The sequence below is a fragment of the Heteronotia binoei genome, chromosome 1, assembly GCF_032191835.1.
Source record: "Heteronotia binoei isolate CCM8104 ecotype False Entrance Well chromosome 1, APGP_CSIRO_Hbin_v1, whole genome shotgun sequence".
Lineage (NCBI taxonomy): Eukaryota > Metazoa > Chordata > Lepidosauria > Squamata > Gekkonidae > Heteronotia > Heteronotia binoei.
Genome location: NC_083223.1, coordinates 195,949,979 through 195,964,850, shown reverse-complemented (window position 1 = coordinate 195,964,850; position 14,872 = coordinate 195,949,979). Strand labels below are relative to the sequence as shown.

Below are 14,872 nucleotides of genomic sequence, written 5' to 3'. Positions count from 1 at the left end.
GGCCCAGTCCCTGGTAGATTTCAGACGGGCCTCCTTTGGCCTGGCGATTACAAGCAGGTTTTGAGAACCCGATCTCAGTACTCTCTGGGGAACATGTGGGGAGAGACGGTCTCTAAGGTAGACAGGTCCTAGGCCATATAGGGCTTTAAAGGTAATAACCAGCACCTTGTACCGGACTCGGTATATTATTGGCAGCCAGTGCAGATCCCGGAGCCCCGGCCGAATGTGCTCCCATCTTGGGAGCCCTAATAACAGCCGGGTAGCGGCATTCTGCACTAACTGAAACTTCCGGGTTCGGCACAGGGGCAGCCCCATGTAGAGGGCATTACAGTAGTCCAACCTCAAGGTGACCGTGGCGTGAATCACCATTGCTAGATCGTCGTGCTCAGGAAAGGAGCCAACTGCCTCGCCCGCCTAAGATGAAAAAATGCAGACTTGGCAGTGGCTGCTATCTGAGCCTTCATTGTCAGTGAAGGCTCCAATAGTACCCCCAAACTCTTGACCTTGTGCGCCGCTGTCAACGGCGCCCCGTCAAAAACTGGCAGGGGGATTTCCCCTCCCGGGCCACGATGACCCAAGCAAAGGACCTCTGTCTTCGCCGGATTCAGCTTCAATCCACTCAGCCTAAGCCACCTAGCCACCGCCTGTAATGCCCGGTCCAAATTTTCTGAGGCACAGGCAGGCCGGCTGTCCATAAGTAGATAGAGCTGGGTGTCGTCAGCATACTGATGACAACCCAACCCATACCTTCGGGCAATCTGGGCAAGAGGATAAATATAGATGTTAAACAACATCGCGGAAAGCACCGCCCCTTGAGGCACTCCGCAATCAAGCGTGTGTCTCCAGGACAGTTCGTCCCCAATCGCTACCCTTTGTCCCCGACCATCAAGAAAAGAGGAAAGCCATTGTAGGGCCAGCCCCTGAATCCCTGCGTCGGCAAGGCGGCAAGCCAGCAACCAATGGTCGACCGTATCAAACGCTGCCGATAGGTCTAACAACATCAGCACCGCCGAGCCGCCTTCATCCAGATGCTGTTGAAGGTCATCCACCAGGACAACCAGCACTGTCTTTGTCCCATGGCCCGGGCAGAAGCCAGACTGGTGGGGATCAAGGACGGAAGCATCCTCCAGGAAACCCTGTAGCTGCAATGCCACTGCCATCTCGATAAGTTTGCCCAAGAAGGGCAAATTCGAGACCGGCCGGTAATGTGCCAACATCTGTCTGGCATCTTATTATTCATCTTTGCCAATTTTTTAGGAGTTATATACCATCATATGGTAGAAAGAACCTTCATGCTTTTTACATTTCCAACACCTATCTGGCATCTTGTTGTTCATCTTTGCTAATTTTTTTGGAGTCATATACCATCTATACATCATCTTAAAACAGTTTTCTTTAATACTTTGACATGTTGAAAGTTTCATAGAGTTCTTCCACAAATATTCCCAAGTTTCAATCTGTATTTCTTTATTTACATTAATTGCCCATTTAATCATTTGCGATTTCACTACTTCATCTTCTGTAGACCATTGTAGAAGTAATTTATATACTTTTGAAATTAATTTATCATTGTCTCCAAGCAGAACTTTTTCCAATTCTATTTGCTCTTTCCTTATTCCTTCAGTTTTAATATCATTCTCCACCAAGCTCTTTATTTGTTGCATTTGAAACCAATCATATTTATGATTCAACTCTTCAGCAGTTTTCAGTTCTATTTTGCCACTTTGTATTTTTAATAATTGATTATATGACAACCACTTTTCTTCGCCTATCTCAGCCATTATTTTTATTACCTCAGCTGGCACTATCCATAACGGTCTTCTCTCATCTCCATATTTCTTGTATTTAATCCACGTATTTAGCAAATTATTTCTTCTACAATGGTGAGAGAAAAAAACGTCTATCTTCTTTTTTCCATAATACAAATACGTGTGCCAGCCAAATTTATTTCCGTGACCTTCCAACACTAAAAGTTTTTTGTTTAACAACGTTATTCATTCTTTCATCCACACTAAACAAACTGCTTCCTGATATAATTTTAAATTCGGCAGTTGAAACCCATCTCTTTCTTTTGCATTTGTCAAAATTTTCATTTTAATCCTTGGTTTCTTCCCAGCCCACACAAATCCTGAGATTTTCCTTCACCATTTATCAAATTGTTTGCCATCCTTCACAATAGGAATAGTTTGAAACAAATACATTATTCTTGGTAAGATATTCATTTTGATTGCAGCTATTCTACCCAAATTCTGTTCTACAATGACAAATTAAGCTTATTCCATTTTAACATGTCTTCATCCATTTTACGCCATAACTTCTCATAATTATTTTTAAACAGATCAATATTCTTCATTGTTATCTCCACCCCTAGGTATTTTACCTTAGAGGTGACTTCACAACCCGTTAGTCTCTGTAATTCTTGTTGCTTGTTCATCCGCATATTTTTTCACAGAATTTTTGATTTTTCTCTATTAATACAAAGTTCCATCAACTCCCCATACGCTTGTATTTTAGCTAGCAGCAAAGGTGTAACTTGTATGGGGTTTTCATTTATAAACATTATATCATCAGCAAAAGCTCTATATTTGTAAGTAAATCTTTTTATTCTTAATCCTATTTCTCTTTCTTCTTGGATCTGCATCAATAATATTTCAAGAGTCATTATAAACAACAATGGTGAAAGTGGACAGCCTTGTCTAGTACCTTTGCTAATTTTCATATCTTCTGTAAGATCTGTGTTTATACACAACCTTGCACTTTGTTCAGAATATATTGGTTTTATCATTCTTATAAAGTTTTCACCCAGCTCCATTTTTTTCCATTACTGCAAACATAAAGTCCCAATTTAAATTATCAAATGCTTTCTCTGCATCTGCAAGGAATAATGCTACTTCTTTTTCTGGATGTCTTTCATAATATTCTACAATATTTACAACAGTTCTAATATTGTCTCTTATTTGTCTTTTGGAAAGAAACCCTGCTTTATCTTCCTTTATAAAGTTTATCAAATGTTGTTTAAGCCGTTCTGCCAAGATTCTTGTAAATATTTTATAGTCATTATTTAATAGCAAAATTGGTCTGTAATTTTTTATGTTTGTGACATCTCTATCTTCCTTAAGTATCAACGAAATAACAGCTTCCTTCCATGTGTTTGGTACTTTTCCTTTTATTCTTATTGTATTCATCAACTTCTGCAATTCTGGTATTAACTCATCTTTAAAAGTTTTAAAATATTTAGCTGTATATCCATCAGGCCCTGGTGCTTTTCCATTCTTCATTGCGTTAATTGCTGCTTCAATTTCTATTTTTTCAATTGGATCATTCAAAACTTTTCGCATATTTTCAGTAAAGGGCTCTATTTTTATCTTTTGTAAATACTCATCCATCTTCTCTTTCTTTATTTTAACACCTTTAAACAATTTGGCACAGTACTTAAAAAATTCTCTTTTTATTCCCTCTTGAGTAACCACTTCTCTTCCATCTACCACAATTATGTTAATTCTGTTTTCTCTCTTTTTCTTCAATTGCCAAGCCAAATACTTTCCCGGTTTATTTGCTCTCTTAAAGGATTTCTGCTGAAGTCTTTTCAAACTCCTTTCCACTTCTTTATTTAACAAATGTCTCAATTGAGTTTGTAATATTGTAATTTTCCTTCAAATTTTCTTTTTCCCTGGTCTTTTTCTCAACTCCCCTTCCTGTCGGAGTCCAGCCCCAACAATATAATGGTGTGAAGAATAAAGGTAGACAGGAGACAGATTTAAAGATTGCAAAGCATGCTCGAGTACAGCTGCACAGGGAATGAATGATCCCTCAGCCTCTCCAGCACCTCCTTTTATTTCCTCATACACGCCATACCCCTTAACCAATAAGGCGTCGAGTACAATCTGCTCAACAACAAGGAGCACATGCATTCTGTACTTCTAGTTACATAGTATCCAATTATACCAACTGCCAAACCTTACACATAACTTCCCACATCTCCTCCCTTTATATTTATTTTTTGTTGACAAACTTTGCCAATTATATATATTCAAAAATAAAGACTTCTGGAAAGGCGGCCTATGGCCAACCCATCTCCTGTATTCTTCTGTGGGAAAGGCCTGATACTGTAATTAAAAGGCTCTCTTACGAGCCACCAAGGCCACGGAAGGAGGTTTAAATCCACAAGACTAAAAAACATAAAACAATGAAAAAATATGTTGAATAAAACAACATCATACTATTAATATGAACAAACCTAACATTAAAATTGTACAATATTACTGCAACCATCCCACATCTGGAAGCCATTTCTACAGTACAGACCACCAACTGTCAACAGATAGGGAGCCTGTACCAAAAGGAGCATTATGAGTAGATTCTTCCATATGATGGATGGCTGTTGTTATCTTTCCAGTAACCTAAGTCTGCTCTAAATCCAAATCTGAATCCATCAATAAGATTCACGATGTAGGAAGTCCACGCCATGGCCGAATACAACGAGCTGGGACCCACAAAGGTCCTTTTTCTTCAGCGACAGCTGCGTATCCTCTTCCCCAAGTAATTAAAGGCACAGGGCCATGCCAATTTGGATCTGGCAGTTTCCTGTATGTAACAAGGGGACGCGGCAATGGTTCCTCTGACCCATTTCATTACCTTTGGAGTTCTGCAGCATTCTGTCAATTAGCCCAGGGTATTTAGTGATGCGCTGGGTGACCAGAAGGATGCACTCCTGCACACCATGACGGCGTAATGCCGATGACCATGTCAGCCTTCGGATGAACTGCTGGAATCTCTTGTCCCGGGTGAAGAGTTCTTTGTAAAGCTTCACTGCCTTGCTGTGGTGGCTGCAGAACTCTGAGTAGGCCTTTTTCATTTGCTCGGCACTGGTGCCTGAAAACTGCTGCACAAGGATGTCTCCCAGCCGGTTGATGACAAAATTCTTGTTGCTGTCGGTGGCTAGTGACTCCTTGCGGCGCTCAAGGAGTTGCACGAGGAAGCAGTCGTGGACTTCACTGAGCTCGTCCACGCAGGGGAACATGCTCTGCACTACAGCTGGGTCCATCTGGAGGTCTTCCAACATTCCCTTCCGGAAGAGGTTGGTCATGATCTTCAGCGTCTGTACATGGTGGAGCTCTGTCTGAATCAACTCATAAATGACATCTTGTCGTTTCATGACCTCCTTCTTGTGCTGCTGCAAAAAATTATTGTCCACTGCCAGGCTCCAGGAATCAGCCTCAAAGTCCTTCTCCCCCATCTCAAAATCACTCATCAGCTGACTGTAGATGACTTCAGCTCCTTCATCAATGAGTGATTCTACTGACAGTGTTCGGTTGCACATGTTAAGGGAATCGGTGGACTGGGACAGGATTCTTCTGATGCCCAAGGGAGATTCATCATTGAAAGTCCCTGCAATGTTGGTGGTAGAGACACTTTTGGAAAGGGACAAAGTGGGGTGGCCCCGGCGGGATCCCAGCAGGGTCTGGCGGAAGCTCTCTGAGGGGTAGATGGCAGAACTGGGGCGTTCCCTAATGGTTGTTTTGTTCCTCAGGGACACCGACTGCAATGCTGAATTGTTCTTGAGCAAGGCTCACATTCACCCGGGATCCGAAGATGTGTGGCACGCCTAAAACCCTTGGCGGGCGTGGGTGGTGGACGAACAGAGTCTAAAAGATTGCTCTCTTGGAAGCCTCACACGGGGCACCACTTGTCGGAGTCCAGCCCCAACAATATAATGGTGTGAAGAATAAAGGTAGACAGGAGACAGATTTAAAGATTGCAAAGCATGCTCGAGTACAGCTGCACAGGGAATGAATGATCCCTCAGCCTCTCCAGCACCTCCTTTTATTTCCTCATACACGTCATACCCCTTAACCAATAAGGCGTCGAGTACAATCTGCTCAACAACAAGGAGCACATGCATTCTGTACTTCTAGTTACATAGTATCCAATTATACCAACTGCCAAACCTTACACATAACTTCCCACACCTTCCTTTTTCTTTATTTTATTTTGAATGTCCAACAACTGTTTTTCTTTTACTCTCTTATCTTTATTATTCAAAGTAATCAACATTCCTCTCATTACTGCTTTATAGGCATCTCAGACCATCTGAAAGTCAATATCCTCTTTGTCATTCACTTGGAAAAAAGCTTTAGTTTCATTTTCTAGGTATGTCACTGTTTCTTTATTCTGTAGCAAATCTTCATTCAATCTCCATCTTCTCAACTTCTTGGACAATTTTGTAATCCACATTATTGGGTTACGACCAGCACCAATTGTAGGTAAAACCTCTATTTTCCTTGTTATAAGACCTAAATTTTTAGTTCCCCACAACATGTCAATTCTAGAAAAAGTTTTGTGTCTTGCAGAAAAGAAAGTATAGTCCCGAACTTCAGGGTTAAATTTCCTCCATATATCTTCCAAATCTTCTTGTTTAACCAGTTCAAAAACTTTGGCAATTTTCCTTCTTTACTATTGTTTTTTTTCCCTCCCGACCTGTCCAATGAGTTCTTAACTGTTCTATTAAAATCTCATTATCAAAACTTGGTCATAAGTCAATTCATCAAGCTGTTGTATAATGTCTTTAAAAAAAACATCCTTTGCACCATTAGGTGCATAAAGTCCCAATAACAACGTTTTTTTTCCATCTAATATTGTCTCTACTGCTATAAATCTTCCATCTTTATCTTTAAATACTAATTTTGGCTCCAATTCTTGTTTAATATAAAAAACCACTCCCCTTTTCTTCTGTTCAGTCAATGAAAAAAATTCCACTCCCAATTGTTTGTTCCATAAAATTTATAATCCTTTTGTTTGATATGTACTTCTTGCAAACAAATTATATTTCAGTTTTGTTTCTTAATCCAATGAAATGTTGCCCTTCTTTTTTGTGGTGAATTTAGTCCATTTACATTCCAAGACAATAATTTGTAATCCATCATGGTACAAATTCTTTATTTTCTTCAAAAAAATCCATGCATATCCTGTGCATTTGTAATTGTGATTCTTTTCCCCTGGAGTTCAAAGCTCAAGCCTTCAGGTATTATCCATCTAAACCTCATTCCATTGTCTAATTTTTCTGCCAACTTTTTATATGTTCTTCTATCATTTATCACTTGCCTTGGCAGCTCCTTCATGATTCTCACTCTACTGCCTCCCACTATCAATGTCTTTTCAAAGTTTTTAGTCATGATCCTTCCCACCATTTCCTTTGTTATATATCTTAAGACAACATCTCTTGGTAAGTTGTTTTTCTTGGCATAAAGTGAGTTCACTCTATACACATAGTCATACATGTTTTTAGCCTCTTCAGGGTCTTCCTCTAAAAATTCTGCAATTATTTTTATTATATATTCTTTTAAATCACCACCCTCCTTCTCAGGTACTTCTCTCAGACATATCTGAGTCTCCATCAATTTGCCGTCATGGATTGTCACTTTTTCTTGCATTTTCAACAAGGTGGTATCATATACTTTCATTCTGCCTTCTACCTCCTGCACTTTCTTAGATGTTTCCTCAGTTTCCTTTCTGAGATCTTCCATATCTTTTTTAATCTCTGCAATAATTTTTTTCCGATTCATTTATCATCTCTCTCACCCCTTTCATCATTCTGGCCTCCATTGCCTCCAATTGGTCCTGCATTTTTTCCAATGAAGTAGCCCTTGTGCTTGTGTTCAGACATTTAAAAAACAACGAAAATTTGGACCTCACCAATTTCCAATTCAACTATCAGATTCAAAAGAGTAGGACTTGCCCTTTATAACAAGCCCAATTTCGCCATCCTCGGAGCTCCCAAAGTCAAGATATTTATTTTTAAAGTTTTTAAATCTTTCAAAATGGCAGTCGCAACTTTTTACTGCTCCGTACAATTTTTCCCCTTTTAAAAACATCTGAGGTCCACACCAATAATATGACCAATAGTATTTAACTTCTTACCCTCTTCTCAGTTAACTCCAATAATTTTTGATGTCCCAAATTCTTTAAAAACATTGTTTTTATTTTGACCTCCCAGCAATGGCCGCCAATGTTTCTCAATGGTAGTAAATTCCTAGAATAGGTTTTCCTTCTGCTACTTCCTGCTTTTGTTGCCATGAAGTCTCATTCACACTGGTAAGGAGATCTCATGATACTTGACGTACTTCCTGTCTTGCTTGAATGTGCTGCAGGTCTGTGACGATGGTGCTCTTTTTTCAAAACCGCAAGTAGACTAAACAATAAATTCCTTTCCACTTTTTAACACTGTCTTTTATATTTATAAAGTCCAAATTTCACCTCTTCCTCCCCTCTTCTTCCAGACTTTCTAGATTTTCCTTTCCCACCTTTTAAATTTATTCCATTAAGATGTAAATAGTTCCGGAATGAAAGATAGGGCGTTTTCGCACTGACCTTCAAGTAGCGCGACCACCCTCTTCACACCGGAGGATCTGCCCGGATTTCGCACAAGAAGCGCCGGCGCACCCAAAAGAGCCGGCTACTTCCGTCGCGAAACCCGCTCAAACGGAAACCGCCAAGAATCAGGAAAACGTTTGAGCGGGTTTCGCGACGGAAGTAGCCGGCTCTTTTGGGTGCGCCGGTGCTTCTTGTGCGAAATCCGGGCAGATCCTCCGGTGTGAAGAGGGTGGTCGCGCCACTTGAAGGTCAGTGCGAAAACGCCCATAGTAATTTGTACCTTCTCTTCCAATTATCCAAGTTCCCACCAATCTTGCAAAGCTTTAGATGTTTAGCAATGTCCAAGAAGGTTAGGATCCTGTCGAGTTTTTGTCAAATAAATGACTCTGAAAACTTCTGCAGATTATGAAAATGCAACTCTTCCCGGAGACCCCTCAAAGCCTCAAAGGACCCCCTCCCCGGGACTCCCTTTTAGCCACGGTAAATCTCCTCAAAGTTTCCTGTGCATATCTTGGACTAATATCTGACTGAGAAAAGTAGGCAGTAGGCAATAAATTGCCTTCCACTACCCCGAACAGAAGTTCCAGCCTGCTCCCGTTATGAGAAGCAGCTCAGCTCGACATTTTCCTCCCCCAGAAGTTGGAGCTGATCCATGTTCCAGGGTGGAAGATGCTCTAAACCAGGGCTGGCCAAACTTGTTTAACATAAGAGCCACATACAATAAATGTCAGATGTTGGAGAGCTGTAAGACATGAACATCAAACATTTGAGGCAGGCAGGTAGGAAGGAAAGAAGGAAGGCAAATTGATGGGGGAAGGAGAAAGGAGGGAGAAGTGGGAAAAAGCAACTTTAACTTTAAATGCATTTGCCAAGAAAAGGGTGGGTAGGAAATTGGCCCCTCTTCTCATGCAAGCGCAAAGCTGTCGTATTCAAGGGGTGAAATACAGGCTGACTGTGGCATTCTGTCTGGACAATTTTAGGAAATACCTCAGGTAGTGGCAGAAAAAAACTACTAAAGGCAGGACACATATGTAATGCATAGCTGGCATCATAAAAACAGAAGGAACTATAAACTAATCCATAATATCCCCCTTCTCCCAAAATACATTAGCACTGCGGGGTTTCAGCTACACATTTATCCTACTTAGCTTACCAGTATGAGAATTGAGCAACCAATTAAGTTTTTCACTTGGGTTATATAAGAAAGCAATCAAAAAAGTAATGGGGCAGTGTATCTGCTTTGGACAGATGTGGTCAAATGTCTCATAGCGAACAATTTAAAAAGAAAGGATGTGTTGTTATCTATGATGGGGGAAGATTATATACAAGTGAATTAAACCGGTAGAATGGCCCCCACCATTACTGTCTGCACAATATACTGAGATAGGAAGGAAGTCTGGGTTAATCCTTTCTTGTACAGTACTGATGTTCTACAGATGTGTTTCAAATCAGGACAGCAGCATGGAGGGGGGGATTAAGCCCCTTTTCCCTGCACACCATGGTACCAATTTGAATTGGGCCCCATGCACCTAAGAAATTGACATTCAGCATGGAACTCCCAGCACATGTCCAGTTGACAGGATCAATGGAAGACATGGGGTGGACCCCTCTAACCCATGTTTCAGGTATTTAAGCATTATTTGTGGGTTACTGTTACCCTCCTTCCTGTGCCCAAACCAGCCACAACACCCCTGTGGAGAAACGCCATTTTAGTCAGTGGTGGTGCTTCATTTGGCAGGGGTCAGTAAATCCCTCAGCAGGCTTTGTAGCCTTCCCCTCCTTACTCCGCCCCTCCCTTCCAGAGCCAAACCAACAACTCTAGGGGGGAAAGTCTCCTAGAGAGGCAGGAAGTGCTGTTGTTCCTTGCATGTGTTAGGCAGGAAGAGAAGCCAGATTTGAACTGGGGCTCGAGCGAGCATGTGGTGAGCATGGAGGCTCCTGCCTGGGAGGGCCCAGGCAGGCAGACCAAGTAAGTAATTCTCAAGACAGGACAAGTTTAGACCAGGGACAGTAGAAAGCGTTTATAAACACCTTTCCTTTGTCATGCTGTTTGCTGTGCTGTGCTGTGCTGTGCTAATTTTGTAGATGCAACTGTTTTTGGTTTGTTTTTCTTTTCCTATCTGTTTCTCTTTTTAAATAAATATATTTTTACTGTTTAAATGCTGGCAGTCAATCTCTGTACCACCTAGATCCCCAGACCGCTTTAGACCACGCTGTTTTCAAGAAGGGGGCCCCGGGGAAGGGGGAAGGCATGCAGTTGGATAATGTGCCAATCCTCCAGGGGTGCCCCAAAGAAGTGCTGAGGTCTCTGTGAAACCCAAGTACAGGGTGGCAGAGGACCTTGAGGCCTGGCCTCATAGCTGGAGAGGGGGATTGGGAGTCCTGTTCCTCTCAATCTGAACCCCGGGACTGAGCAGGTGGTGGCAGCGAGCCCAAGGGGCAGGAGGAGAAATAGCTCCCTCCAGGAGTTGGCGACTCAATAGGGAGCTGACGGGACCGGGTCTGAAGGCAGAATCGGGCCGGTTCCGCCACAACCCCTTTTCTATTTTGTTCGAATGGGCTCCAGAAAAATGGTGACTACCTGAGAGAGAAGGACTCAACTGAAAACTAGGGAAGATGTCAGAGGATGACAGGTGCACACAGTGGATTCTTTTTTTCACTGATCCAGTTCCCTCGGCCAGTAAAGCCTCTGAACCAGACCACACTGCGACAAACACACATTCATACGAACCTCATCCTGTTTTTCTGCTTCATTTTTATCCTGCCTTCTCCTCAGGGGGACCCAAAATGGCTAACATCATTCTCCTCTCCTCTGTTTTATCCCCACAATAAGAACCCTGGGAAGTCAGTTAGGCTAAGAGTGTGTGACTGGACATAGGTGATCCAGTGATTTTCCACAGCAGGCTGGGGATTCAAACCCAGATCCTACTCTGATGCTTTAACCTCTACACCAAACTGGTTGTAGTCTGGAAAACTGGAACCTCATTTCCTGCTATCCTTTCAACACCAGGAATTTGTTCCTCACTTTCAGTCCCCATTTGGGATCTTCACAAAGCAAAGAGACCTGAACATTTGTCCTGGGGCAGATGTGCCCATCCCCGTTCCTGGTGGCCATTTGAACTCCTCTCCTCCCCTCCTCTCTCCATGCTTGGAGCCTTATCAAGGCCCCTGCAGAAGAGAGGAATTTGCTTTCCACACCGTAAAGGGCTTTTTTTTTTTTCTAGAAAGAGGTGCCAGAACTCACAACCTGTGAGTCACAAGAGGGAAATGAAGGAAAAACACACAAAAATGAAGGTGCTCCTCATTAACTTTTATTTATTTATTTTGAGAATTTGGTTTCTACAAATAGGTTCTGGAATTCTGTTCCACCGCGTTCCCCCAGAAAAAAAAGCCCTTGCTAAGGAGAACAACTTTTCGCGGCACTGCAGCCACGCTGCTGCACAAACATCCGAATGGGACCAGAAGAGTTTCCTGGCGGCTTTCAGGTCCATGTGCACAAGGCCAACCAAAGGAGCTGAATTCCCCGCTAAGAGCGGGTTTGGCGCTTGCAAGCGCGCAAAACAACACCAGTGTTGCTGCTCGGTTCTCGCCTTGCCCACGCACCGCTGCGACCCACAGCACTGGTCTAGAGGGGGGTGGCGGGTCTGACAATGCACGCTGCCTCTCGACGGCCAGCCCGGCCCCACCCCGAGGGCCCTAGTGGTATTTTTCCGCTTCGCGATGAATCACCCTCCGAATGCCGCGGCTGGCGACGGCTTCTGGTTTCGTATGTCTTTTCGCTGAGCAGCAGGAAGGTTTGCATTTTTGTGCCGCCCTCTAGAGAGGCCGCAGCAGCAGCAGCTGGAGGCAACAATGTCTGGGATTGCCGCGAAACTAGCAAAAGACAGAGACGCCGCCAGGGGCTTGGGCTCCAATGCAAAGGCCGTGAAGTACTTAAACCAGGACTTCCAGGCGCTGAGGGACGAGTGTCTTCAGGCAGGGAAGCTCTTCCAAGACCCCTCCTTCCCCGCGGCTGCATCGTCTCTAGGCTACAATGAACTCGGACCAAAGTCGTACAAAACTCATGGCATCGTCTGGAAAAGGCCGACGGTAGGACATTAAACTGGGCAGCTATAATCGATCCGGGAATCACAGTAGATCATGACAAAGGAAAGTGAAAATTGTTAGCGCTTCGTCTTGGGCTGGCAGAGGGAGCTCTCAGTTTGTCCGTTTAGTCTTGGTTTGGGATGGAACGGAAGAAGAGGTTAGGGAGCTTGCAGGAGAAAGTCGAACTTGCATGCAAAAGTGAAGTTTGTTGGGATAGGAATGAATCTGATCCCCATTACTGATCTCCAGATGTGCCACTCAGCATCTCCCCCGGGCCCAAGGGTCATAGCTGGTTCCTTGTTTTGCCATACCCGTGAACAGGGCTTTCTTTGTAGGAAAAACCCAGCAGGAACTCATTTGCATATTAGGCCATACCCCCTGACATCACCATTGTTTTACACAGGACTTTTTGTAGAAGAAGCCCAACAAGGACTCATTTGCATTTTAGGCCACATCCCCTGATGCCAAGCCAGCCGGAACTGCGTTCCTGTGTGTTCCTGCTCCAAAAAAAAAAAAAAAAGGCCCTGCCCATGAACCAGATCACCCCTGAACTGTGCTGGACATTTGGATTAGGTTTAGTTGGCTGAGGCCCATAACAGCAAAAGAGAGAGCTAAGATAGTACTTGAATGCAGCGTAATTATTTTAATCACCCTTTAGTCCTGTACACAGTGCTGAAAGGAAGGATGGGAATTGTCACTTGTGACACCAAGAGTTGGTAGTCTGGTATAATTGATAATAGGTGACAAGAGGGAGATTATGTGAATGTTGGCCTCAATTGAAGGGATTGCGTGTGTTTTGGTATAAGTTATGGGTAAATTTAAGAAAATGCTAACTCTCAACAGGAAGCACATCAGGGTGGGGCTGCAAATGGAGATCTGCCCCTTTGCAAACTGACACTGGATAGAGGCGGGTGGTTCCTGAGGGATGCTGTTGAAGCCCAGATATTTACTCCTCTAAACCAATGGAAGAATTTAGATAGCTTTTCAAATGGTAACATTGGCACATTGTGTACTTGCTGACATAGTGTAGTGGCTATAAGAAGGAAGGAGCTATTTTTATGGTCGTTTTCGCACTCACCTCCAGCCGGCGCGACCCCCCTCTTCACCGTGCAGGATCTGCGCAGATTTCGCACTAAATGCCGCGGAGCAGCCTTTTGCGCCGGAAACTCCCGTCGCAAAAGCCGCTCAAACGTAAATCGCCAAAAAGCAGTTTGGTGTTTGTGCGGCTTTTGCGACGGGAGTTTCCGGCGCAGAAGGCTGCTCCGCGGCATTTAGTGCGAAATCCGCGCAGATCCTGCGCGGTGAAGAGGGGGGTCGTGCCGGCTGGAGGTGAGTGCGAAAACGACCTATGTGTGCACTGCAGGGAATAACGATACTGCTCTCCCTTCTAGGGCTGTTGTAAGGAATACAACAAAATAATGTATGTGAATCAGTGAATACTAAAAGTGCTCCACGAATGCTAAGAAGTATTATTATCAAAATACTTTTCGGGAAAATTGTTCTTGATCCCTGTATGGAAAATAAAGGATAAATGGGTCAATAGGGAAAAACACCCCATCAAAATCCAGCAGCTAGAGGTACTGGTAGTTAAAAGGTGCAGTAGCATCAGATGGCTTCAGAGGGCTGTTCGGAATTCCTCAGCCCACATCTCTGCTGTCTCTATTGTGTGTATTGTTTGGGCCAGGAACGCATTAGGAATACAATCTCAGGGCACAATGAACTGGAAATATTAGTTTGAATTCCAAATTTTCATTTTTTATCTTATATGCATTCATGTTTTCTTTTCTGGCAGGATAAGTCCAATACTCTTGTAGTATCTCCATCTACAAATCAGAGTTTCTCAAGAAGAGCCAGTGTGATCTAGTAGTTAAGAGTGTTGAACTAAGATCCTGGAGAACCAGATTTGGATCCTACTCTGCCATGAAAGCTTGCTGGGTGAATTTGGGCTGGTTGCCTATTCTCAGCCTAAGTTATCTCACCAGGGCTGCCAAGCTCCCGGTGGGGGATCCTCTGCCCAGGAGGGCCCCAACCTGCCGGCAGGGAGCTGGCCTCCAAGAGGATCCCTGCTTCCGAAGAGCCCCACCAGCATGCACCAAGAACATTGCATGGGGACTCTCTAGGACTCAAGCTAAAAACTCTGTGGTACCATAGTTTTATTGCAAGCCCTAGAGCGTTTCTGGTGTGACACTCTAGGAATTGTGGTAAAACTCTATGGTACCTTAGAGTTTATAGTGTAAGTCCTAGAGCGTCCCTATGCTGTGTCCCTGGTGCGATGACATCACTTCTGGGTGACGTCATCAGGCCCACATGCAAAGAATGGCGGAGGGACTTGGCAACCCTATATCTCATAGGGTTGTTGTGAAGATAAAATAGAGGTGAGAAGAATGATGTAAGACACTTTGGGTCCCCCACTATT

The 14,872-nt window shown here is 43.5% G+C and overlaps 1 protein-coding gene across 1 annotated transcript in view; it reads left to right on the top strand.

The window, feature by feature from the left end:
* Positions 1–12,200: 12,200 nt before the first annotated feature.
* CAPN2 (calpain 2) overlaps positions 12,201–14,872 on the top strand; it is an 82,040-nt gene continuing 79,368 nt past the window's right edge. Inside the window, exon 1 of the mRNA XM_060246054.1 lies at positions 12,201–12,459. Coding sequence (XP_060102037.1) covers positions 12,223–12,459 — 237 coding nt within the window. The 5' untranslated portion in view covers positions 12,201–12,222. The remainder of the gene's footprint in view (positions 12,460–14,872) is intronic.